Genomic DNA, 25,259 nt, shown 5'->3' with positions numbered 1-25,259 from the left:
CAAAGAATTTACCAAAAGAGCTACACCTAAAAAGTTGTGAGGTGTAGAGAATTTATCGGGTAATAGGATAGAGTCCAATATATAGAAATTAATTGTGTTTCTCTGTCTTAGCAACGAACAAGTGGAAATAAAATGAAAAGAGACCTCTCAGCTGATTAAAAACAAAGCAGAATTTTATAATTAGATTGCCTGGGTTGAAATCAGAGCCTTATCACTTATTAGAAATGTAATCTTCACTAAAATTTGAATTTTTTCTATGCCTCAGTTTCATCATTTTGAAAATGGGCAGTATGTAATTGCACCTGCATCTGTAGAGTTAGTAAGAAAGTGCATAGAAAGTGTCCTTAGCTCAGCACCTGCCACAGGGTAATCAGTATTAGCTGAGAGCCTCAGAGACACTGAGTAGCCTGCTTAGATCAGAAGGTCACAGTGGGTTTCCTTCTCTACCCCAGCCCCTCTCTTTTCTTAAATGCATCTAGAGGCTGGGAGAAGCAGAAGAAAGCATCCCCATCTCACAGATAGGAGAAGTGCCTCACCCAAGGACACAGTTGAATTCAGCGGTCACCCCTTGGTCAGCAACACAAATGGCGGAGAAGAGGGCGCTGGTGGGCGCCATTCCCTTGGGCAGGCCCAGAAGTGGGAGGGAACAGGGACACAGCTCCCACAGGACCGTTTCTGCCGCAGACATGGACGTCCCGCTGCCTGATGAAGTTCTACGCTGTGGTGGCCGCCTCGCCCACGTCCTGGGAGAGCCACAAGATTGCAGAGAGGATCGAACAGCGAATCTTGAATTCTAACCCTGTCATGGAAGCTTTTGGTGAGCTTGGTGTCCTCTGCACAGCACCTTTGTCCCATTTCCTCTGGGGTTTGTCACCTTCCAGGGAGAGGAGCAGTCTCTCTTGGGATCGGAAGATAGTGTATCACTCACTGCCTTAGATCCCCAGCCTCCTCCCAGGTGCCCGTAGCATCCTTCCACTAGAGGTGGTGTCCCTCTGTCAGCCCCTTCTTTAGCCTAAGCAGATGTAGCAGTGGTGCTGGGGAGGACCCTGTGGCTCTCCCAGTTCAAATCCCATCCTTCTGAACAGTTTCCTGATGGTTCCGAGAAGGAGACTTGTCCAAGGATGCACAGGTAGTGTCCACGTTGGTACTCTAGGTGTTGCGTTTTGCTGTCTGCCTCAGTAGTAACAGCTTGTTTTTGATCTCTTCCCTTCGAAGAAAACAGTCCCTGACTGCCTGAATTTGCTCATTCCAATTCATTACCAGGCAGCTCTAGCTGTACTGAATCACACTTGCCCTAGTCCTGTCCCCTGTGACATGGAAACCAACAAAGGGGCCTTTAGGTGACTTGAGGGTAGAGGCATGGCCCCAGCAGACCCGTAGCCACCTTGGCCCATGAGGACACTGTGAACGTGGGTGTGGTCTGTAGGGAATGCGTGCACCTTGAGGAACAACAACAGTAGCCGCTTTGGGAAGTTCATCCAACTCCAGCTGAACAGGTAATTGCTGCTGCCGCCCTGGCTGATGCGGGTGTGGGGAGGTTGAAAGTGCCTAGGGCAGTCTCCAGCCTGGGCCACCCCTGTGGGCAGAACCCAGCTCCTCTTAGCATGTTTGCATGTGGGATAAGTGAACTGGAGGGTGTTCTTCAAACCTGGAGAACTACAGCTACTCCGTCTGGCCTTAGGATCCCTGGTAGTATGCTTGTCACAGCCTGTGTGTTCTGGCTTCCACTTTTGCTCAGAGACTTCTAGTTAAACTGCCACCTCTCTGGGCCACACCTCTGACCTTGAAGCTAGGGCTTCTAATCTGGTCTTGGGATGGGGCACAGTGATGTACAGAGGCCTTGGTTCTGCCCTCTTAAGCTGGTTGCAGGGGGATGTCCCAGACCCCCCCCCCCGCCTCTTGCCAAGGACCTGCTGAGTTGTCCCTGGTCCTCTTGACCCCTGTTGACTAAGTAGAAGAGCTTGAGGGGAGGCTGCAGCCTGGCACACAGGAAGTGCCCAATGACTATGGAATGAACAGCTAATGGGCTCCAGCCTGCTTGTGCCCAGGGACCACCAGATGACCGGAGCTGCAATTCAGACCTACCTCCTAGAGAAAACTCGAGTGGCCTGCCAGGACTCCACTGAGAGGAACTTCCACATCTTCTATCAGGTCTGTACCAGGCGGGGCCTGCAGCTGCCCAGATGCAGGGCGGAGATGGGTCTGTGCCTCTGTCTTCCCCTCCCCGCCTTGCTTCGTGTCTGCCTCTTCGCCTGGTGCTCAGTGATGCCAGCCCCTGTTCCTGCAAACTGTATGTGACACTTCTGCCACACTGGACCTTGCCCCCTGGGATGGTTTTGGCGTGGGGATGTGCTTGCCTTCTCTATGTGATCAGACTGTCTCTACAGTGGAAGCTGTCACCCTCAGACAGGGCTGTCCTCAGATGGCAACTGTCTCCCCCAACAGAGCACGGACTTCCCTAGACAGTGCCTCCTCCATCAGACTAGGGGTCCCCCAAGGCATGGATGGTATGTCCTCCTGCTCTCAGACTGGGACTAGGGGCTCCCCAGACAGAGTTGTGCTTCCTTTATCAGACAACAGGCCCCCTCCATGAGTTTTTGCACTGGGTTGGAGACACCCAGAACTGTTGCCTGCTGCTTTTGCCCCTGGGCCTGCCCTGGGCTCTCTACAAGGACCTCTTAGCCTTGTGGTGCTGCTGCCGTTCCTCACTGCTCTCATCCCAGCCCCAGGCTTGTGCAGGCCCAGGCTTCCCCAGAACCCCCAGCTCAGCCCCCTGCCCCGACTCCCACAGATCTGCAAAGGAGCCAGTTCGGATGAGAGGCTCCAGTGGCACCTCCCCGAGGGAGCTGCCTTCTCCTGGCTGCCCAACCCAGAGAGGACCTTGGAAGGTATGGGGAGCCTTACCCAGCACCCTGGGCTGGCCCAGCAGCACCCACCCATCCCACCAAGGCCTGCCTGTCTCATCCCTCACTGCCCCCCGCCCCATATTACCACTGGTCCTGACACTGGGCTGTGACTTGGATTCCTTTTCAGAGGATTGTTTCGAAGTGACCAGGGAGGCCATGCTTCATTTGGGCGTCGATGCCCCCACCCAGAACAACATCTTTCAGGTCAGAGGAAAAGCCACACCACTTACATGTGGCAGCGGTGATGGGCAGCCCCTTTCATAGAGCCCTACTCTCAACTCGTCAGTGTCTTTTCTTGAGGATCTAGGACTTTAGGCCCCGCTGCACAATCTCCAAGGAGTCAACCACCTGTCTGTGCAGCTGAGCCTGGAGACAAGGTGTCAGGGTAGACAGGGCATAGAGAACAATGACAGAGCACATAGTGCTATAGAATAGACTAGCACAGTGATCCACGGCGGTCGGAGGGCAAGGTGCCTGGGTCAGTTACTACTGCAGTCATCAGAATAGAAAAGTAATGCTGCCATGTGTTTGTCTAGTGCGTTAAAATTTTTAAATCACGTTCTTAGCTCACCTCTTAGCTCACTTGGCTTTTTCAGCAGCCCTATGGGTGTGGAGATTACTCCCATGTTATGCTGGAGAACACTAGAGCCCTGCCTGTGGCCAGCAGTACTAAGTTGTACAGAGAGTGTTCGTGCTGGATGTAGGGATTCCGACTTGCTGCCTTCCCCTCCCTCCTCTTGGGACCCAGTGCTGACCCAGGCGAGCCAGGCCCCGGGCCTCAGTCATCCCCACTATGGGCTCCCTTCTCCCATTTGTCTTTGGCTCCCCACTCACCACCTCCCCTGCAGACCAGCAGGAGGGGATCTATAGGATGGGCTGGCAGCAGAGACAGGGACGCCACTGCAGGGAAATGGCAGTGCAGTGCAAAGTAACCCCCACCTCCATATGGGGGCTTCTCAGGCAGTAGGGGGTGACCACAGCCAGTACAGTCACCACCAGCCAAGAGCTTGGCCAGAGGGACAGCACATGGGACAGCCCAGGGCAAGTGGACAGCACTAGGAGTCCAGACAGGAGTGCTGACTTGGGGGTGGCATGAGTCTCCGCCCCAGCCACACTGCCCATCGGGCATGGCAGTCTTCTGAGGTGGGTTGTGGCCTGAAAGGCAACAGCATGTGGACATACCCTTTCTGGGACAAGACAGGGTTGGTAGGAGAGACCCTGGCTCTGCCAGTACCGGGTCCAAAGGTTTCCAAGTTGCTGGACCCAGGGTTTCCCTATTCTACAGGCCCTGGGAGCTCATCCATGTGGATCATTGAGTGCTAAGGCAAGGGAGCACCCGGAGCACCCACTGTACAGAGACCAAGACCAAAGAGCCTCCCCTAGGCTGGGCCTGAACACCCAGTGGTGCTGAGAAAGGGCCTAAGGGAGCAGAGCCAAGCCCCCACCAGTTACACAGAGGTAGACCCTGTTCCGCAAAGGACAGGAGCGGCGTTCCCACACAGTCTGCTCCTGGAGCTAGGGAGGCAGAGGGACAGACTGGGTGACATGGAGGCCCCCCTGGCTGCGCCAGGAGGGATCTGAAGGCAGACTGCCCGGTTTCTCAAACCGCCTTTCTCCTTTACCAAGTGTGTGGCCTCAGGCTTGTGATGTAACGTCTCCCCCGTCTGGTCTCTATTAGGGGCATCATCACAGCACATGCCTCCTTGTTTGTTGAAAAGATTGCACGAGATGATGCCTATAGCTTGTGTAGAATCATGCCTGGCCAAGTCGTGGAGTAAATGGGCAGTAATTGAGAGCTACCGTTACTATCCTGTTATCACGATTATACTCAGCAGGAGACAGACCTTTCCCAGGCTGGGCTCCAGCCCTTGAGAAGGTGCCCACTTTGTGTCTTCTGCCCCCCCCCCCAGGCCCTAGCTGGACTGCTGCACCTCGGCAACATCCGGTTTGCTGGCGCTGGGGATGAGGCCCAGCCCTGCCGGCCAATGGATGATGGTGAGTGTGAGGGCGAGGGCAGGGGGCCTGCAGCTCAGGGTTTGGGCAGACACCTGGGGAGCGAGGCAGGCCCTGCCCAGAAAAGAGCCAACATTTGGTGGGATTGGGTGGGAGGGAGGCCAGAGGGTGAAATCTGGAATGTGCCCCTGAAGCCATCAGCTGTAGGGCCTTGCCCTCGGGAAGTTACTCCTCACCCTGTCTCTGGAAAGGCAGCATCATCCACAGACAAGAAAACGAGAGTGGGAGGATTTGTAAAGCGGTTTATCCCACAAGTGGAGGCGTGGACTGAGACACAGAAGTCCTGAGTTCAAGTCCTGCCTCTGCCGTAGGCGAGTCTCAGGCCCACCAGCACCTAGGTTCACTCTGTCCCACTGGGTGGGTCGTGGTTCCACTGATGAGTCCACAGTGCCTTGTGTGGAGGGCTGTTTGGATGGAGAGTGTTTGTGCCTCCCAGGCGCTGTCAGGACATCAGCCTTGCTGCTGCGGCTCCCAGAAGACCCACTGTTGGAGACACTGCGGATTCGAACCATCAGGGCAGGCAGGCAGCAGCAGGTGTTCCGGAAGCCCTGCTCCCAGGCCGAATGTGACACCCGCAGAGACTGTCTGGCCAAACTGGTCTATGCACGGTGAGCACTCTGGGCCCAGCCCTTCCGGGGCTCCCCCCATCCAGAGTTAGACCAGACACCGTCAGGCAGTAGGCCAGGCCCAGGGTGAGGACTGCCAGATAGAGCAGACGGGTTTCTCTCCCTGCTCCCTGGATCCTTGGGGACAGCAGGGAGTGGCTCCTGGGCTTTCCCCGAGCAAGGCCTTCAGCCTCGATTCCAGAGTACTCTGTGGGGAAAGTTGCCACAGCCTGGTCTAGATCCAGCTCGTTATTAAAGTACAGGAGCCTGCCTTGACCTTGAGAGGTGGCCTAGCTCTCCGCTGGCACGGCAGGCCCCAGAGGTGATGTGGGGCCCTCCCAGCTCCAGGCGCAGACCTGTGGGTGAACGGGCTTCTCTGTCTCCGTCCGCCCCTATACTCTTCGTAGTCACCTGGGGAGTTGATAGATGGTGATGGAGCCAGGAGCTTAGGCCACCGTCCTGGGCAGCACTGTGCAGCGGATGGGAGCCCAGAGCAGGTGGAAGGCAGGGGCCCTGACCCCTTCCTGGTGGTTCTGTGGGCATCTCCACCCCTGGCCATGCAGTTAAGGCTGGTTTCTTACCCCGCGTGCTGAGATCCCTCAGGGTGCCATTGAGGGTATCCAGGGCCCAGAACTCTCTGAAATGACAGGACAGAACGTGTGTATGTGTGTGTGTGTGCTTGCACGCATATGCTTATGAGAAATTGGGCACCTGGTGAGGGGGTCCCCCTACTTTCAGGAACTTCTCAAAGAGCTCAGAGCCTAAGAGGCACTGCTGAAGGAGTGGGATGCTCTGAGTTGAAAATGACCCAGGGCAGCCGGGCCCAGACTGAACCCAGTTCGGCAAGAGACTCAGTTCCCACTCCCTTGAAGCTGATTTTAGGACAGAATTTCAGGCCAAGAATTTTTAAGGCTTTTGTGTCAAGTCATTGCAAAATTAACAGATAAAGTGTGATGATCACAGACAGAGTGAGCCTCTAATCATAGAACATTCCAACATGGCAAGCAGGTCACTGTATCACTAGGTCACTCGTTTTTAGTACCTCAAATGGGTATTTGAAGCCCCTGTTGCAAAAATAGAAGCCATTTACTGAATTGAAAAAAGTTAGAGCAATTACTTAAAGAAAAAGAAAGAAACCCCTTACATAGTGTTGTATGTTTCACCAAGTTGTACAGCAACCGTCTCATCTCAGGGACGATGGTTCCAGAGTGCAGGATACCACTGTCGACCTCGGGTGACACAGGGCCCACCTGTGCAGAACCGAGTGGAGGGATGTGGCCCGGCCTTGAGCTCCAGAGTCACACGAATTTTTTGATTTCTCAGTGCATAGAAAAGTTATGTTTAACTCTACTGTAGTCCCTTAGGTGCAACAGCTTTGTGTCTAAAAGAACAACGTAGCTAATTTTAAATAACACTGTTGGAAAAATGGTGCTGATAGACTTGCCCGACACAGGTGTGCCACAGACCTTCAATTTATTTAAAAAAATATATATATCTGGGAGGCACCATAAAGTGAAGCACCATAAAACAAGGTGTGCTGCAGTTAGTCATGTGCTCAGTCTTGCTGGGGGGCAGGCCGGATTTCTATGTGTTCGGGAACACGCACCGCCACAGCCTGCATCTGCAGTGGGTGGAGACAGGATGGGCGGGAAACCAGAGGACAGGGTTTAGCCCTTCACCTGTCAGGCTCCAAAGACAGGCCCTCCGAGATGTGACACCCCGGCTGGAAGGGCAACTGTGCCACCCCTCAGGGTCAGCCTGACCCCTCTCCCCCAACCCCTGCAGGCTGTTTGACTGGCTGGTGTCGGTGATCAACAGCAGCGTCTGTGCAGACCCCGCCTCCTGGACCACTTTCATAGGTAGCAGGGGCTCACTCTCCCGGAGCCCTCCCTCAGAAAAAGGACAGGAGGGACCTGGACGGAGAGGCAGGACCCTGGGTCTGCTCCGGGCAGCTCCTTTCTCTTCTCTGCACCCATCTCCTCACCCGTCCACCGGCGTCTGGGCGAGGTCTCCGTGCCCTCCAGTGCCCACGCCTGACCGTCCGCAGCTCTCCAGGCAGACTCAGTGGTGCCCAGGACATGAGGGCCCTTCTCTCCCTGGAGGCCCAGCTCTGGTCTCAGGAGAGGAGTTGGGGGAGGGGGAGAAAGGGCTAGATTAGAGGAGGCCTGAGGGGCATGATAGCCTTGTCAGAACCTGGGTGGGATAGTCAGATGGGGGAGGACGTAAAGCTCAGAGGTTAGTGGGATTGGTGACATCTGCTCACAGAATGGTAGAATTCTAGGCACCCACTGCGTGGTGAGACCCAGGCCATCCAAACTGGGTTAAACGCAGAAAATGTCCCCTGGGACCTGGTTCCCTCACACCTCATTCAGCCTCTTCCTGCTCTGAGTTCTGACGGGGCGCGAGGTGGAGATGGGAGCCGCCCTGGGGTGGGGTGGGGGGCTCTGCCCACTGCCGGGGTTCATGCTCCCTCACCCTCGTCCCCAGGCTGCCAGGTATGAGGCTTCACCCTGCACGCCCATGGTTCTCCAGTCCCCGCCTCCTCCCTGCACTGGCCCCACAGGTTCTCCCCTTCCTCGCAGGCCTGCTGGATGTGTACGGCTTTGAGTCGTTTCCCCACAACAGCCTGGAACAGTTGTGCATCAACTACGCCAACGAGAAGCTGCAGCAGCACTTCGTGGCTCACTACCTCAGGGCTCAGCAGGTGAGGGCTGGGCGGTCCTGCCTTCTGTCTCCCAGGGTCTGACCAGGGCCTTTAGCTCTTTTGATGCCGTTCTGGAACATGCTGCGGTGCTGAGGCCAGCCGAGGGATGGCCCATCTGGCCCTCAGTCCACAGCTGCCTTCTGCCACGCCCCCACCCCACCTCTGATGTCTGCCCCTAGGAGGAATATGCAGTCGAGGGCCTGGAGTGGTCATTTGTCAACTACCAGGACAACCAGACCTGTCTGGATCTCATCGAGGGGAGCCCCATCAGCATCTGCTCCCTCATAAATGAGGTGGGGGGGTCAGCTAGTGTGCTGAGCACCGACTTGGGCTCTGGGCTTTTCTGGGACCTTGAAGACCATCCTTTGCCCTCCCTGTGCCTCTGTCTCTCCATCTGCATAATGGGTTTGCTAGCCCTATGTCCCCTCTGTCTCAGGGTCACTGTGATGCCTGTGTGACAACTCCCCTGGGGTCCACGGGGTGGGGACTGTGAGGGTCGTGAGCCCCTCTCACTTCTGTGGCTGACTGCGCATCCCGGCCCACACAGGAGTGCCGGCTTAATCGGCCAAGCAGCGCAGCCCAGCTCCAGACGCGCATTGAAAGCGCCCTGGCCGGCAGCCCCTGCCTGGGCCACAACAAGCTCAGCCCGGAGCCCAGCTTCGTCGTGCTGCATTACGCGGGGTCTGTGCGGTACCACACCGCGGGCCTGGTGGAGAAGAACAAGGTGAGGGCTGTGGTGGGAGCCGGTGGGAGGCGAGCTGCTGTCATTGTTGAGCGTGTGCGGACATTTCTGTTGTGCACCCTCTCCCTCCTGAACATCCTCCAGAACCCAGGGTCAGCTCTTGGGCCCACCTGTCTGAAGTCTCTGCTATCGGGCATGACCTGCGCAGAGACGACCCGTGTCACTCACACTGGCTTCAAGGCGTCCAGCGGACCAGCTCTGAGTCTCTCAGGCTCAAGCCCTGCCCTTCTTCTGGGGCCTGGGTGAGCCAGGCTGGCAGCCCATGGACAGCCCGGGGTAGCACTCCACCTGTCCTCACCTGCTGTCCTTGTCCTTTTCCCGTAGGACCCCGTGCCCCCTGAGCTGACCAGGCTCCTGCAGCAATCCCAGGACCCCCTGCTCAAGGTGCTATTTCCTGCCGACCCTGAAGAGAAGTCCCAGGCAGAGCCTTCTGGCCAGAGCAGGGCCCCGGTGTTGACCGTGGTGTCCAAGTTCAAGGTGGGTCCGGTGGTGCTGAGGAGACATGCTCAGCTCACTCACCCATCTCCAGTGCTTACTGAGCGCCCCCGGGATTGGTGCTGTGTGCTGGGGAGCACTGATGAGTCAAGCAGACATGGTCCCGGTCTGCACAGAGCTGATAATTCCATTTGGAAGTCAGAGGTGGGAATCTGACAGATGGACTATGGGCATAATTGATGTGACAGGAAGCTGAGGGGCCTGTGGGTGGCCGTGGGGCCTCTCACCTCCTGCTGATAGGGTGATTGTGGAAGAGCAGTGGTTACCAGAACCTCTGTGACCTGGTCCCCTAACTTCCTGCTCAAACTCGGTCCTCGACCAGAGCAGATTCATCACCTCCTCCCGTATCTAAAGTTTCTGCTGTCTCTCAGCCCTTGCACACTCTGCCTCCGCTGCCTGGGGTGCCCCTCACAGTCTCTGCCTCCTGCAGGCCTCCCTGGAGCAACTCCTGCAGGTCCTGCAGGCCACCACGCCCCACTACATTCGCTGCATCAAGCCCAACAGCCAGGGCCGGGCGCAGGCGCTCCACCGGGAGGAGGTAATACACTGGGCCAGCGCTCCTTCGGGGGGCCCCAGCCAGCCAAGGCCCCAGAGGGGTGAAAGGCAGGGCATCTGCTCCGAGTGCAGTGACGTTAGGGACGGCTTATCTCCCCAGCTCTGGCAGGACAGTCATGTCTGGTTGTGTGGTCTGTGCACTGCACAGTGGCCCAACCATAGAAGGCGAGTAGGGGCTTCAGTGCATCTTGCTCTCTGCTCACAAAGCCATGGGCCCAGACGAGGGACAGGCTGCCCAGAGGAAGGGGTATCTTCTGTGATTAGCTGAAACTGTGTCACCTTCCAGATCGGGCCCAGCATGGCAGTTTCTGACTAGAAGTATAGTTTCTAAAATTTGCACAAATGCACTCCGTGGCCAGTAGCTGCCCTTTGCCGTGTGGAGGGATGTGGATGAGGTATGAGTGCTGGACGATGCTGGAGAGTGTCCCACAGTTACTGGTAGATGTGGCCTTAGGGTTCATAGCCAGGGCCGCTGCTGTGTGGTAAAGACCTTGGTTAGGTCCTGGAAGAATCTTCAGAATATAACCTCTCCTGCCCCTCAGCTGTGACTCACTTGTTGCCTGCAGAATATAAGGTAAATAAAAGTAGAAATGGGTTGGGCTGCACCGTGAGGCAAAGTCGGGAGTGGTGAGACAGCCAGGACCGGCACTCACCTCGGCTGTACTAGAAGCCAGGCTTCAGGTAAGGGGACCTGGGGCCACCAGAACCCTTTCCAGTAGCAAGATTTTCTCAAGGTCTCTTGATTTCTCACTGCCCCAAAGAGTGTCCCCCATCAGCTGAGCCTCAGGAGAGCCTGCAGTCCCATGCCAACAGGGCCGAGGGAGGAGTGGCATTTCTGGCCTGCTGGCCCCATGCTGCAGGTGCCCAGCCTGTCTCCCCACCCCTGCAGGTCCTGAACCAGCTGGAGGCCTGTGGCCTCGTGGAGACCATCCATATCAGTGCCGCCGGCTTCCCCATCCGGTGAGTGGGCGGGTCCATCCAGGGCAGGGGACAGGGCCAATGCCAAGGTGGAGCTTGGGGCGCAGGTCAGACAACAGCCTGCCCAGCCCAGAGCAGGATGTGGAGATGGAGAGAGAGAGGTGGGCCCCAGAAGTGGACATAGAGCTGTAAGGCTGGACTCGCTTTCCATGCACTGTTTTATGGCAGGTAAGAGGGCAAGACTCACCTTGCTTGTTCACTCATATGTTTCTGGTGTGTATCAGTGAATAAGGAAGGTGAGTCTTGCCCTCTTGGGGTGTACATTGTGGAAACAAGAACAAGAAATATAAAGCTAATCAGAGCTGGGAAAGGAAAAATTGCCGTTAGGTAGACTAGGTCAGGGCTGGTCAGGGAGGGGCTCTACGGGGAGCGACCTGGCCTGGGAAGACCTGGGGGAGGAGAGAGCATCCAGACCCAGGGAGCAGCAACCACAAAGTTCCCAGGTTAGGACCTGAGAGATGCTGAAGTGACCGGAGCACAGCAAACTGGGAGGACGGTAGAGGGGAGCAGAAACCACACCCGCAGGGCCCGTACGCCGCGTGAAGACCGCAGTTGTCTGAGTGCTGTGGGAGCTGCTGGACGTCATAAGAAGGGATGCTATGTGGCTGGACGTAGGGCCAGGAGAGAAGGGAGGAGATAGGTGGGAGGCTGTTACAAATGTACAGGCAAGATGGTGGCCCAGTGAAAAATGGAGAGAATTGAGTAGAATTGGAGTATGGCTTGTGATAGAAATTGGACCGTGGATTAACCGACTATGGGATACTGGGCAGGGAAGCTGTAGACTTCCAGGCTGCAGAAGGAACTTCCAGACTTTTGTCTGAGACAAGTGGATGATTTGGGGGAGGGTCAGGTTGGAAATGGAGGCGTACGTAAGGGTCTGTCCTCCGTGATTTTTAACACCATGAGCCAGGAGGAAACCACAGGGGTAGAGGGAAGAGGTCTGTGGCCATTCCCTGAGGAATGCTCATGTTTAGAGAGAGGGTGGATGATAAGAAACCAGCAACAACTTGGAAGGAGTCAAGGTGAAGGAGGAAACCAAGACTGTGGGTGTCCTGGAGGTTGAGAGCTTGCAAGCTCTACAAGGAAGGGGTCAGCGGGGCACCTGCTGCCCAGAGGCCAGAGCGCTGACACATGGTGTTTGCTGATGGCTGCCCTGAGAGCCACACTGGTGCCGTGTTGGGGACAGAAGCCAGACTCAGGAGGAGGAAATACAGCTGTTCAGAGAAGCTTGGCTGTGAAGGGGAGGAGAGAGGTCAGGAGGAAGCAGAGGAGGCCGTGGGGTCAGAGGGGAGTGATGGCAGATGTGCTGAGCACCTGTGCACAGTTAGGGTGACCTGCTTGTCTGGGGAGAGGCCGGCGAGCCCCCTCGGGAGGAGGCAGGTTGCAAATCCCCTCCTGAAAGAGCAAGACTTGGCCTGGGGAGGACCAAGCCTGCAGGAGGTGCCAGCCCAGCGTAAAGTGGCCTCCACTGGCTTCTGGCCGAGTGACCCTAGTAATGTCATCCATTCAGTGGGCAGTCAGGGCAGCACATGGCTGGGGGTTGAGGAGATTAAACTCCTGACTCACAGATGAAGTCACTTCATCTCTCCTTCTGCCTGCTTTGGCTTCCAGGGTCTCTCACCGGACCTTCGTGGAGCGGTATGCGTCGCTGAGAAGGCTCCATCCTCGTGCACCCCCCGACCCCCACAGCCCATCTCCAGATGAAGGGCACTCAGGTGAGGCCGCCCATTTGCCAGTCATTTGTTCACTCAGTTTCCTGAGCACCTACCTGGGCCATCGCAGGGCGAGGGGCTGGGGCTTCAGAGATGAGTAGAACACAGCCCTGCCCTCATGGCTCTCAATTCAGTGGGGGAAGCAGACTAACAGAAGACAGTTAAACAGTGGGGAAAGTGGACAGGTGGAGTTAGGGATAGGTGCTGTGTGTAGTGCTGTATAAATCAGCAGGAAGGCTTCCTGGAGGAGGGGTGTCTGAGGCTAGATGAGATTAGCCAGGTGAAGGGCATTCTACAGGCAGGAGACGGCTGTGTGTGAGGAGCTCCAGGCTTCAATGTCGCTGGCTCTTAAAGGCAGAGGACAGTGGGAGGTGAGGCTGGGGTAGAGGCAGGGCGCAGTCACAGAAGCTGGACTTTATTCTCTGGGCAGATGGGAGGCAGTTGCGGGTAGGAAGGGAGTGATGCCAGCATCAGTGCTTTTTGGACGCTACTGTGGGAGCCCCATGGTTGACCAGAGGAGACAGAAGCTAGAGATGTGGGCCCAGCCAGGAAATGTTGGGAAGAGACTGGTCAGCATTTGATTAGATGGAGAGGATAGAATTGGCCACGCCCAGCCAGTGGGGAAGAGAGGTCCCGGGAGGCCACTGAGCCCTGCCGATGCTGCCGTGTACTCCGGGTCCCTGGACTCATGCAGTGGAGACGACTGCAAGCTTCAACCTCAAGGGAAAGGTCTTGTCTTCGGGGGGCTGTCGCATGTGGCGTCACTGAGGCTGAGAAGGCCCCAGGCACAGGTGGAGGGAGAAGAGGCCAAGGACAGGGTGTGGGGCCCCCACCCACCTGCCCAGCCCTATCCCGGGACCCAAACCCGGGTGGGACAGTTCTGCTTTGTTTTTCCCCCTCTCTTGGGCACTGTTTTGTCACTTTCCTTTCATCCTTTCTCCCCACCTCTCTCTCTTCCCCCATCTCCATGGTGTGCTCTCCTGTTCTGTGTCTCTTGCCCAAAGCTCCCTGGGCCCTGGTTGATTTTGCTGTTTCTCGTCTGCGCATCTCCTTTGGCAGCCTCTGTCCCCAGAGAGGCACTGGGCAGCTAGAGGTGGTCAGAGCCCTCAGGTAAACTGTCCCTCTATAGGAGTCAGCCCTGCGAGGTGCGGGAGGGCGGGCAGGCCTCCACGGGCCTGGGATTTGTTCTTCCTCTTCCCCGTCCGTCCGTGGCGGGGAGAGCTCAGGGCCAGAGGGGGCAGCCTGACTGCTCTGTTTGCCCCTCAGCATGTTTGGGGCCTTGGAAACAGATGCTGGCTGAGCAGCCTGGGGGGACAGGCACCAAGTGCCCCACACTACCCTGCCCAAAGGGACTCACAGGAATGGAGGCTGCAGGCCGGTCCAGGGCACAGCCTCACACGGGACTCAGATGCCTCAGAACAGTCAGGGGCCCAAGGGACAAAAGGGGGCCACCTCTGGCCTCCTCCAAAAAAGGAAGGAGGTAGAAATGGTTAGAGGCAAGAACAGCAGGAAAGAAGCCTATGGAATGTTAGGGAGACCAGACCAGTTCCTTAAGGCCACAGAAGTGTAGAGGACAGAGCGCTATTGGGACCTCTCTCTCCTGTGCCCCAGAAGGGTCTCCACATGCCGAGCAGGCCACGCTGCGAGCCCTCCTCCAGGACATCCTCCACACTCTGCCCGCTCTGGAAGCAGCCGCACCAGCTGCCCCAGCGGGGGCCACGCCAGCACCGGTGCACTGTGGCAGGACCAAGGTGTTCATGACTGACGCCACGGTAAGCTGGTCTGGGATGCACAGCGGCCAGCCACGTGCTGTCCTCAGCAGGCCAGGGTCTGGGCCCTCCTCCGGGCAGGGGGAGGAGAGGCTGAGGACCTCCGTGGATGTGCCTTCCCCCAGCTGGAGCTTCTGGAACGCGGGCGTGCCCAGGCGCTGGAGCAGTGTGCCCGCTGCATCCAGGCGGGATGGAGGCGACACCGGCGCCGTGAGCAGGAGAGGCGGAGGCGGGCCGCCGTGTGCATCCAGGCAGGTAGGAGAGGGTGCGGGCGCGCAGCCATCGCTCCAGGCCAGCTGCTGGGCCTCAGTCAGCACGTCAGCAACCACCCCACAGATGCCTGTTTGCTCTGAAATGCTCCTCACTGAGCCCCACGTGCCAAAGCTGCGTCCCAGCCTCAGGACGGTCCCTGCACGTCCCTGTGGTGTGCCAGGATTCAAATTCCCTGTCCTCACCCAGAGGTGTCTCCAGTTCAGTGGTGCTCTGTAGGTAGCAGGAGCTAAAAATCTGCCTTTAATTCCCCTCTCGCAGACCTAGGTAGCTATTTCTGCTGTCTTTTTTCCCCTCCTGACAACTCGTATCAATACCTGGGCTCCCCGGGCTTGTTACGAGTTTGAGAAGGTAAAAACCGACAAGATTTGATTGAGCAAGGAACAGACGTATGAACCACGACACAGCAAAAATACTAGAAGCAACCCAAATAGCTGACAGTGCCGGAGCCATGGCTGCATTAGGGACCATCCTTATGACCCAGCTAAGAAGTCTTTTTGAAGAATACTTTAAATTTATTGGAAAACCATTTTTCCAATATGATGTCGAACTACACACACATCAGGACAGCACCACCTTTGTACGTTGTGTTTCGGTGTGTACAGGCATAAAAAAAAGGAAATACTGTAGAACTATCTGGGTTGGTGAGAACAGGGGACTTTTATGTCTTCAAACTTTTTAGTTTTGCAAAATCCAAATGTCCTAGTATTTAATGGAATAGCCCCTTTTCTGAATAGGACTGTACCAAAAAGAATCAGAAAATGCTGAAATTTCAATTTTTTTAATTTTTTTTTATTGATTCATAATCATTTTACAATGTTGTGTGAAATTTCAAGAGAAGAAAATTTAAATTGCCACATTCGGTCCCCCATCCGACAGCTTTGACCTTCACTAGTGTGTGGCTATATGGTGATACCATTTGTGGATTCATAAAGCAAGCAGGCAAATTCAACTGAAGGTCTCCCCCTACAAAAAAGGAGAGGCAGACAACTCAGACCCCTCCTGTTCCCCGGGCATTGCCCCAGACTGAGCCCAAGGTGACCCCATGGCAGCTGCCCCTTCGATGCAGGGGTCTCTGAGTCTGGGCAGTCTGAGTGGTGGTTTTCAGAGCCAGGTTTGCTTAGCGTGTTGACTTTTAGTACCTGACCTTACGTGGTGGCACAGGCAGCCATTCGTGCACTTTCACAGTGGCTCTGGTGTTGCTGCAGCCAGGTGACCAAGGGCTCTAACGAACGTTTTATTGTCTCCTGTTTCTGGCAAACCCCTTAGCCATTCGTTCCTGGCTGACTCGGAAGCACATCCAGAGGCTGCACACGGCCGCCACGGTCATCAAGCGCGCGTGGCGGCAGTGGGGAGTGAGTACCGGCCTGTGAAGTCGGGGTGGGCAGTGATGTTTTGGACCCAGGTTGGAGTGCTGGCCCTGCCACTGCAGAATGGAAGGGTGGCCCCGTGTCTCAAGTGGGCACAGCACCACCCACACTGCAGGACGGCTGTGACACAGTGGGAGGGGTACAGGCAACTGTGGGAATGTACTAAAAACCATGGAATTGTACACTTTAGAGGGGTGAATTTGATGGTATATCAATTAGATCCCAATAAGGCTATACATTTTGGGGGGTTAATTTTTGCTTTTATTTGCCAGTGCAACTTAACTACAGTGGCTTACAAACTTTTTTGACCTAAAAGATACATTTTACATCACAATCCAGCACAGACACACACATACACGTATATAACTAAAACCAAAGTTTTGCCCAAAATGTCTACCCTGAGTTTCCTTGTTTTTAAGACTTTTTTTTTTTTTTTTTTAGCAGTTTTAGGTTTACAACAAAATTGACAGAAAGGTACAGGAATTTCCCGTGTACCCCTCTCCACACATATGTGTAGTCATTATTTTTATTTACCAGAGTGGTACGTTTTCTTTTTTTAAACCAAGGATGAACGTACATTGACACATCACAGTCAAAGTCCACAGTCCTCCTTAGTTTGGACAAAAGTATGACACGGATAGCCATTGTTCTAATGTCATACAAAGTATTTTCACTGCTGTAAAAACCTTCTGTCCTTCAGAATAGCATATAGAATCTCTCTTTTCCCTTGAAAGGAGGTTCAAACCCTTCATGTCTGTAAGACCACTCTCGGCCCACCCGTGCATGGACCGAACAGGCTCTGGGTGGCAAATTCCCCCACTAAATACTGTGGCTTTTCTTCCAGTAGTGAGCCCTGTCCCACTGGTCCTGCCCAGCAGCCATGTGGAGGTGCAGGGGGACACATGTAGTATATGTGTTCATAGGAAGGTAGGAAGGCCCCCAGTTTGGGGCGCTTGGTCACAGTGAGCCCAGATTCCTGTCAGGTGTGTTGTGAACAGAGACGCCATCTCTTCAGGCCCCCTGCTCTGAGCAGTGTCACCTCCAAGGCTAGTGTTTTCTAAGGCAGCGTGTGTAAGGCCTAAGCACAGCTGCCTTGGGTATGAAGTTGTGCCACACAGAGCCAGGTGCCCTTAACAGCGTCACCTTGTTGAGCTGAACGTTATATTAATTATATATATCATATAATTATATATGTATACACTATATAACCAAATACTATGTATGGTTTCTGTTTTCCATTAAGAGACCTAGTAAATCGAAAGCTATAAAGTGGTGTTCTCTTTTTAAGATCAGAATGGCCTTCCTTGCTTCTAAAGAACTGGATGGTGTGGAAGAAAAACACTCATCTCAAGCTCCTCGTTCCCCAAGCTCCTTCCCACTGCCCCTGGCACAGACCAAGCTCCTGCGGGCAGTAACCCACCTCTGGCCCCTGGGACTGGTCCTGGCCAACGCGGCTGTGGGTGTTCATGGCTTTCCGAGGAAACTGGTGGTCTTTGCCTGCCTCCAGCTCCCTGTGGGCAGCCCCAGTGGCTACACGGTGCAGGCGCAGACAGCACAAGAACGAGCTGGCATCATGTCCATCCGAGCACTGCCTCAGGTAAGCCGTGTGACGGGATGACGTCCTGCCACGACAGCTCCGGGTCCCTCACACCCCAGCGTGGAGGGGTGGGGGGCAAAGCCTGCGAGTCCACAGCGGGAGCAGGACCGAGGCTGGGACAAGAGCCGTCCTAACCCTGCTGACGAAACCAGAAGCCTGTGCCTCCCTGATGGCTGCAGGCTGGACTGTTCCCAGCATTATGACCAGGAGTTTCCCAGAGCCCTTTCACTTTTTAAAACTGCTTCTACGTGTCTTAGTATCACCTCTGTACCTTTAAGTCAGTCCCACTTTCAAAAAATTGGGGTTATGATGACAGCTTATTTCCCTCCAATGGCAGTGGATTTGATATCATGTTTTCCTCAAGTTATATTCCTTGGTTTATCCTATTCCAGCTGAGCAGATGACAAGCAGGTGAGTCAGCAGTCTAAGTGCTGTGTTTTTAGGTTATGGGCCACCAGCCCAGAAAATGGGCTAATACTCAGTCAACCTACTACATGGGCCCACAGCAAGGATTAAGTGACACTGGCAAGCCAGAAGGAAGGAAATGTTGGATTTCCTACCAGAATGATTCCTATAGGACATAATCTGGATGAAATTTCCATGACCACACACAGGCCAGCCAGAGCGTAAACAGGAAGTGTAATTCTTTCATCTTTCCAGCTCTGAGCCTTTGTAAGAATTTGACAGGCGATACTCCTAATAGAAGAGCGATCCCTCCTAGTGTTTCCTCATCTGTCTGAGTGGGTGTGAAACTTTACATTTTAATACTGCTTTGGGCTCCGCCACTGTTTAAGAGTAAGGAGAAAAAACATTTAGTAACTCAATCCTGCTACCGCCGTGACTCTCACCGGTACCTATGTGTCCCCACTCCCTGCATTTCTAGCGTTTGCTCTGGGAGGTACCTTGGCCCTGGCACCCGTAGGAGCTGGGGTTAAGCTGCATCTCTCCCCCCAGGGCTCGATAAAGTTTCACTGCAGGAAGTCTCCACTACGCTATGCTGATATCTGCCCTGAACTGCCGCCCAACAGTGCTACTGGCTTTAATCAGATCTTGCTGGAAAGACACAAGCTGGGCCACGTGTGATTTCGTCTCACCTTCATCCTCACCTGGCTGTGCCATCCTTGGTGCCTCTGTTCCTACAAGGCCTTTTCCTGCCAGCTGCCTTGCCAAAGATACTTAATCCACACACAGCTGCCAAACAACTCCCACAGCGACCCTGAGCACCCACGGGAGAGCAATGGCTCCAGCCTGCAGGCCAGGCCAGGCCAGCAGCTGTGCCCGTGGGCCTGAGGCTCTGATGTACACCTCAAGCCCGGACAAGTGTCAGGGTTGGTAGTTACCAAACTGGGATTAAGAAACGTCAGGGCCACAGAGAACTTCATTTTACTACCTTCAGAGATCTAACTCCACGGTGCTGGCCATCACTACAGTGGGTACCCACTTCCTCAAACCCAGTAGGCAAAGTCACCATGAAATCAGCTCTAAAATTATGGCCGGAGGAAATTTTGCATTTTAGTTCCTTTAAAAGGAACAAAACCCTACTATTTAAATATTTGTTGATTTATTTAATGTAATTTCAAGCAATTACATTATGAATCAAGAAGGATGAGCAATGCAATGTACCACAGAACAACCACATGTTAATTTTACTTAGAAACACTGAGCAAGTTTTAATTCAAGTGGGTGTAAAACTTGTCTTAACTGTACCAAAAATAAAACATTTAAAAACAACCATATAAATGTCAAGTTCTCGCTCCATAGAGGGTTTGCCACCATGAGTACCTTCACCTGCCTGCACCACAGCCCACAGAGATGAAGATGCGTGGGACCTACCCGGCGTCAGCTGCTCCACATCCTGGAAAGCACCGCCCTTGCTTGGGCCCCACACTGGCTGGTCTCCTGGGAGGAGCAGGCAGGGTCTGGGAGTCCAGCACATGCTTGAGCAGGCAGCACAATAAATCCATCTTAAGAATCTTCATTCTGGGATGGTTCCACGATCCTTAAACAGCAGTCAGCAAACTCCACGAACAGGGGCTCCTGCATGCAGGCTCTCATGAGCTTTGCCTTGTTGTCCGCCTGATCGAGGCTGACCATCAACTGTCGAAGGTGTGGATTGAGCAGTAAGCTTCTCAGTGCTGCAGACTCCCCTTAAAGATGAACAGGGGAAGAGAGCCAAGCTGAGTTCAAGGTGGGGGGAACAGGCAGAGACAGCTGAAAGCTAAATGTTTCAAATGTAATCCACATCAAGGATGCTGCATCCCCTTACCCTTTCAATCCACACATTAGGTCAGCATATTGGGTGATCTCCAAGTCCAATATTATCAGATTCTTGTTCTTGGTATCTTTGTAAATCATGCCATTTCAGCACAAACACAGAGAACAACAGCATTAAGTTGTTGGCATGTTTTCTTCACAGGTATAAAGGTTCTCAGTGGTAACGACAGTTACACCAAACACTCCGAATGGTGTTTCAGCAAATGTTCCAGCATGAAGCAGGCTCAGTAGCAGGGGACTGACACTAACGTCTGTATGGTGCTTTACAGGTTACAAAATTGTTCACACCTATCCCCAGCTCAGCTCCTACCTCTGACTAACTAATCACTCCCACAGGACTGGGTGCAAAGCACCACCTCTGGGAGATGGGAAGAATGAAAACAGTGCCACCTGTAGGAAGTGCACTGGCCCGTTAATTATACACGTAACAGAAGTGCAATCCTACAAAAATGCTGGGCAGTATTAATACTGTGTCCCTCTGAAAAATCAAATCCTGGGATGACCCAGTCTGCATGAATGGCTGGGTGTAACGTGAGCACTGGGAACGTGGGAATAAATGCACCCCCTGACTAGTGTGAGAGAGAGACTGCTACAAAGTGCTGTGAGTGGTGAATTACAGGGCACCACGGGAAGCCGAAAAAGTGCCTAATTCTGAAAGCGAGATAAAAGGTCAAGAGAAGTTTAGCTGAGAAAAGGAAACTTGAACTAAGCCCCAAACGAGAAGAATTTTGCCAGCTCACAAAACCAGTAGGATTCCAGGCCAAGGCTGGGAGCTGTGGAAGCCCTGTGTGTTTGCAGAATCATGTGGCTGGAAGGGCTCCGCACTGAAATATTTAATAGCTCTAAACAAGCACAGCATAGACTTACCTAAATTCTTTAAATTCTGCAAAGAAACTCTGTCTTCTTCCTCATCACTATCGAGAAAGTCAGCTACAGAGTCGTCATCATCATCTACAGAATATAACACAATCAGCTGCACGTGACTGAAAAAGCAAGCCTAGGTGGCAGATTCTAATGACGACTCCAATAGATAAAAACGTACGTCCACACAGGGGACAGAGCAGGCAGGTGCCCATAAGGATACAAAAGTAACCTATTCCTTCTCTGGAATCCGTGACTTCTCTAGGAGAGTGAAAGAATTGGTGACTTTAACAAATGCACCCCAGTGTTCACACGCTTACTCTGTGCATTTGGTCCTTGGACTTAGAGCCCAATTTTCCAATTCCTACCACCCCACGTCCCCTCCCTATTCAACAGCTCCAGCCCTGTCATGAGCCAAAAAACTAGGTGCTCTGTAAAAGCCTGCTGACATGAGTCCCCTGGGTTTTCAGCATGGGCAGAAATTTCTGGCCATGCCTGAATCCAACAAGGAAGTTTATCAAAGGGCAGAAGCGGGCCATCCCCCGACTGTGAATATTCAACACCTCTTTGGTGGCATCAGGAAGGGCTGCTTTCAGAGCCTGGCCCAGTGCATGACACCCAGGAGGCACTACTGAAAGGCTAGATGGATGGAAAGGATGGCAGCCCATTCCTGCTATAAGCTGTGAAGAGCTGCCAGCAGCAGCAAGGCCAAAGGCAGCCTCCCCGCTGGACCCAGCTCAGGTGACAGGCCCAGGGAGGGCTACCTGAAGCCGTGACTAGAAAGGCTCCCTGCCAGCAGGGTCCACCCTTCACTCCTAGCCACAGCTATGGCCTTTCTCCCCTCTGCCTCCTACCCCCGCTCTTCACCACCTGCACCTTCGGGCTGCTCTGTAGTATCACCGGATGACACGTGCCCCCACCTGCCATGCCCAGGGCTGAGGGAGCTGCTGCTCCCCAATGAAGCCACCGTTCTTGACTCCCAGCCCCAATCCAAGCCTCCTCTCCTCTTTTCTTTCAATGTGTTCTATTTGAAAACCCTTTTCCAGATTGGTTTATTTGGTGTCAACCCAACCCACCTTTGTCTTCCACGGGCTTTTTAGTTTTTGCAGTAAGAGCTGGTATTTTTTTTTGAACAGGATGTGTTTCAGGGTTGCACTGCTCTGAAAGAGAGACACAAATCACAGGTGCACATCACCTCCATTTGAGTGACAGGGCTGCACCTCCCCTACAAGCCAGCATCTGGGGAGGAAACATATGTACGGGGTAAGAGAAGTGGGTGGGGACAGAGAAAGTGAGAGATCCAATCAAGAGGCAGTAGAAGAAAACAAGCAAGCCTGAGCCTGGCAGAAGGGCCGAGGAAGCAGGCCTCGTGCACCCCTACCGCCTGTCCCCATCCTCCTGTAATAGGGAAGAACATGTCTGACTCCACTGTTAGATCTGTTTCCTTTTCTTTAACCTTTGTATTCTATTGCTTTTGCTACAAGTTAAGAATGTTGCCTATAGCCTAAAATATACAGGACAGCCCATTCTCAAGGCTGCGACCTTTAAAAGTGTAACACTTTTCCCTTCATATAGAGATAAAAAGTTGCAGAATAGAGAATAACATTTGTCTTGTTGGAGGTTTACAGGAACACCGCCACCTGACCTATGTGGACAGCTGCAAGAACAAAGATTCCAATACCAAGAAGTTTGTGGCAACCAACCTACTTTAGTATAAAAGAAGCCTGAATTCTAACTCAGATAAGATGCTTCTTTGGGACACTAATCAACCATCTTCTCAGTTAGCTGGCTTTCTGAATAAAGTCACTATTTCTTGCCCCAACAGCTCAATTTGTTAGCCTGTCGTTCAGCGAGCGGTACAAGATTGGACTTGGTAACACTCCTTGCCCTGCCTAACTGCACAGAGCTTTCACCATGGTTTGGTAGCACACCGACTTCAATTAGCATGAAACTATGTTCTCAGCAGTTTCAGATATCAAATTTGCATGTACCATGTGCTAAGGGGAATACACAGATGAAAGTCATCAGGCCCACCTCGGAGGGGTTTAAGACATGGACTAGATGGGAAAAGTCTGATATAAGTCACCTGAGAGGGCCAGGAGATAAAAGGGGAAGGTGCTGCCAGGTGAAAAGAGCGTTCTGGGCAGAGAGAAAGGTCTCCGGTTGGTCTTGACCCTTGAAAGAATAGTCAGGTACAAGGAGATGGTAATGAGCGACTGCCAACTCATGAGGCTTGCCCCTTGCCTGGCAGGTGGCTGGGTCACAAGAGGAGGGAAGCCAAGCAAAAGAATGCCACACACAGGTCTGCCTTTCTTCCCCAGACCAGCATCTCTCAGCAAGAGTGCTGTGCTGAGGGCAGAAAGGTCTTTAGAGGCATAGGATAACCTCAAATGTTTGTGAGTCAATATCAACTAAATAATAAATAAAGGCTGTTTATGTGAGTCAATACCAATACCAGAAGTACCACCAACTCCTCCCTACTATTGTGACCACGTGTCTCCATAGGGAGAGCAAAACCCAGATTAAGAATCCCTGACAGAGAAACTAGACTTTTCAACAAGGAGGTGAACTGCTCAAATTTGTATTTCAGAAAAAAATCACCCAGGCAGCAGCAAGGCCACGACGTTAGTTGAGCTTTTGACTGCCCTAGGGGTTCTTGGAGGGGCTGCAGGATCAGAGCTAAGCGTTCCAGACCCAGCTCCCCAACCCTATTTCCAGCAAAGCAGTTCTACTTCTTCCCTGTCTTGAGCTGAAAAGTTTTTTTTTTAATGCTCCAGAAATATTAAGGTTAAAAAAAAAAGTCGCCAGCGGGGGGGTGGGGGGGTGGCGACGGGAGGTGGTGTGTTCTTGAAACTGTAGAAAAACCACCAATGAGGAACTATAACATAAGCCACCGAGAGAGGTAGTGGGACAGGGTCGTTGAGGATTGAAAACAGACGCCGGATTAGAAAGGCGTAAAATGTAGACTTGACAGTATTAATAGCCAACAGCGTTGCTCCTTATTGTAAACAGGTCTACCTCAACGTTTCTATCAAGCTACTATTCAAAAGAAAAACAATGTTAACCTCAGCCAACATAGCTTCTTCCAAACGGTGCCGAGCTGCGTCAGAACACTAAGAGGAAGGAACAGCTAGGATAGACTCCTGCGGCGAAAGCAGTCGGCTACTCTTAAAGAAAAAGATGTAGAAGGGAGAGCAGGGCGGAGAAAAGGTTTTAGATTGTTCAAGACCCCGAGAGCCACTCCCAGGTAAAGGACTCCCCCCGCCCCCAAACCTAGGGCTCCCCAAGGATCGGACGCAACAGGAGAGCGGCCTGAACCGTCCAAGCCCCCGAGACAGCGGCGGACATCGGGGCTGCCGCGCACAAGGAGGGGCCCTCACCTTTGTGCTTCCGGAAGCAGGCCACGGAGCAGCTAGAACAACAAAAGCCACAGGCCGCCGTCAGTCCCGCAGGCCGCGCGGACCCTCCCGCCGCCCGTCCCCCTGCCCTCAACGACCCCCGGCACTCACTAGGGCACGTGGCAAGCGGGGCAGCGGTACTTCGGCTTCTCCAAGCAGATCACGCAGACGACGGTGCTGCAACTAAGCGACGCCATGGTCTTTCCCCTGCCCGGTGCGCCGGCCTCTCGCAGCGGGGCCCACCTGCACGCTTATTCCTCCGTTTCCTTAACCAGGACCAATCAGCGCGCAGCACTTACTGGCAGGCCAAAGCAATGGATTGATCCTGCTCGTTTCCCCAGGCCTGAGAAGTAGAACGTCGATGCACTCGATGTGCATCCAGCCGCCGTTATCAGAGGCTTCCTTGATTAGGTCACGTTGTCGAAGGACTTATCCATCACTGCCCCTACGCGGCCGTGTGACTTGGAGCAAGTTATTGTCACTCTCCAGCTCTGTTGCCCACATATACGTAAAAAGATAAATGTCCTTTATCTTCTGGCTTGCACTTTCTCAGTCTTGCACAGGCACTGGGTTCTCCTCGCACATCTCATTTATCTTTAGGCGAAGTCCAGACCTTGGCCAAACCGGACTTGATTAGATCATGTGACACTCATATGCCCTTCCCACCCTAGACGATTTTTCTCACAGGAAAGGAAGAGGCCTGGCCGCTGACAAATGTTTATGGAGCTCCAACTGTGAGCACTGCACTGCCCAGACACTGGGCTGGGGATACCTGGGGATTAGTAGGTGTGGTATCTGCCTTCTGGGAGTTTAAGGCTTAGAGTGAAGGCAGGAGGAAGAGGTGGGAGGGAGACTCAGTCTTAGATTTGTACAGGTGATAGCCTGCAATTACTCACCCTAGAGTGAGTGCCTTCTTAAATTTTGCACCCAAGGCTCTGCACTACCCTCATCCTAGTCCCAGCCTTGAGTAGACAGACTGGCCCGGGGAACAGATGAGTGACCTCTGGCCC

The 25,259-nt window shown here is 53.7% G+C and overlaps 2 protein-coding genes and 1 pseudogene across 5 annotated transcripts in view; 1 reads left to right on the top strand and 2 right to left on the bottom strand.

Moving 5' to 3' along the window:
* Nucleotides 1-19,450, top strand: part of MYO19 (myosin XIX) — a 31,901-nt gene extending 12,451 nt beyond the window's left edge. The window contains exons 7-26 of one of the 4 annotated variants that reach the window (XM_015247165.3): nucleotides 685-817; nucleotides 1,427-1,496; nucleotides 2,049-2,151; nucleotides 2,792-2,888; nucleotides 3,034-3,110; nucleotides 4,817-4,901; nucleotides 5,356-5,527; nucleotides 7,310-7,383; nucleotides 8,107-8,228; nucleotides 8,408-8,521; nucleotides 8,776-8,952; nucleotides 9,295-9,447; nucleotides 9,896-10,003; nucleotides 10,910-10,980; nucleotides 12,610-12,713; nucleotides 14,322-14,482; nucleotides 14,605-14,734; nucleotides 16,019-16,104; nucleotides 17,408-17,716; nucleotides 18,671-19,450. In XM_015247165.3, coding sequence (XP_015102651.1) covers nucleotides 685-817; nucleotides 1,427-1,496; nucleotides 2,049-2,151; nucleotides 2,792-2,888; nucleotides 3,034-3,110; nucleotides 4,817-4,901; nucleotides 5,356-5,527; nucleotides 7,310-7,383; nucleotides 8,107-8,228; nucleotides 8,408-8,521; nucleotides 8,776-8,952; nucleotides 9,295-9,447; nucleotides 9,896-10,003; nucleotides 10,910-10,980; nucleotides 12,610-12,713; nucleotides 14,322-14,482; nucleotides 14,605-14,734; nucleotides 16,019-16,104; nucleotides 17,408-17,716; nucleotides 18,671-18,799 — 2,475 coding nt within the window. In that variant the 3' untranslated portion in view covers nucleotides 18,800-19,450. Of the gene's footprint in view, nucleotides 1-684; nucleotides 818-1,420; nucleotides 1,497-1,955; nucleotides 2,152-2,791; nucleotides 2,889-3,033; nucleotides 3,111-4,816; nucleotides 4,902-5,355; nucleotides 5,528-7,309; nucleotides 7,384-8,011; nucleotides 8,229-8,407; nucleotides 8,522-8,775; nucleotides 8,953-9,294; nucleotides 9,448-9,895; nucleotides 10,004-10,909; nucleotides 10,981-12,609; nucleotides 12,714-14,321; nucleotides 14,483-14,604; nucleotides 14,735-16,018; nucleotides 16,105-17,407; nucleotides 17,717-18,670 lie in introns of those variants that run through there. The other 3 variants (XM_031685228.2, XM_031685227.2, XM_072940279.1) reach the window with 3 other exon arrangements.
* Nucleotides 17,020-17,161, bottom strand: LOC116283630 (small nucleolar RNA SNORA11; annotated as a pseudogene).
* ZNHIT3 (zinc finger HIT-type containing 3) lies at nucleotides 19,337-24,525 on the bottom strand. Its single transcript, XM_072940286.1, has 5 exons — nucleotides 24,361-24,525; nucleotides 24,232-24,263; nucleotides 21,928-22,011; nucleotides 20,858-20,941; nucleotides 19,337-19,863 (listed from the first exon to the last, which is right to left on the bottom strand). The coding sequence occupies exons 1-5, from the start codon at nucleotides 24,444-24,446 to the stop codon at nucleotides 19,682-19,684; spliced, it is 468 nt and encodes a 155-aa protein (XP_072796387.1). The 5' UTR covers nucleotides 24,447-24,525; the 3' UTR covers nucleotides 19,337-19,681.
* Between the last annotated feature and the right edge of the window lie 734 nt (nucleotides 24,526-25,259).

This window comes from Vicugna pacos, chromosome 16 (genome assembly GCF_048564905.1).
Source record: "Vicugna pacos chromosome 16, VicPac4, whole genome shotgun sequence".
Classification (NCBI taxonomy): Eukaryota; Metazoa; Chordata; class Mammalia; order Artiodactyla; family Camelidae; genus Vicugna; species Vicugna pacos.
The sequence above is the reverse complement of the archived record's forward strand: the minus strand, read 5'-3'. Positions and strand labels throughout refer to the sequence as shown.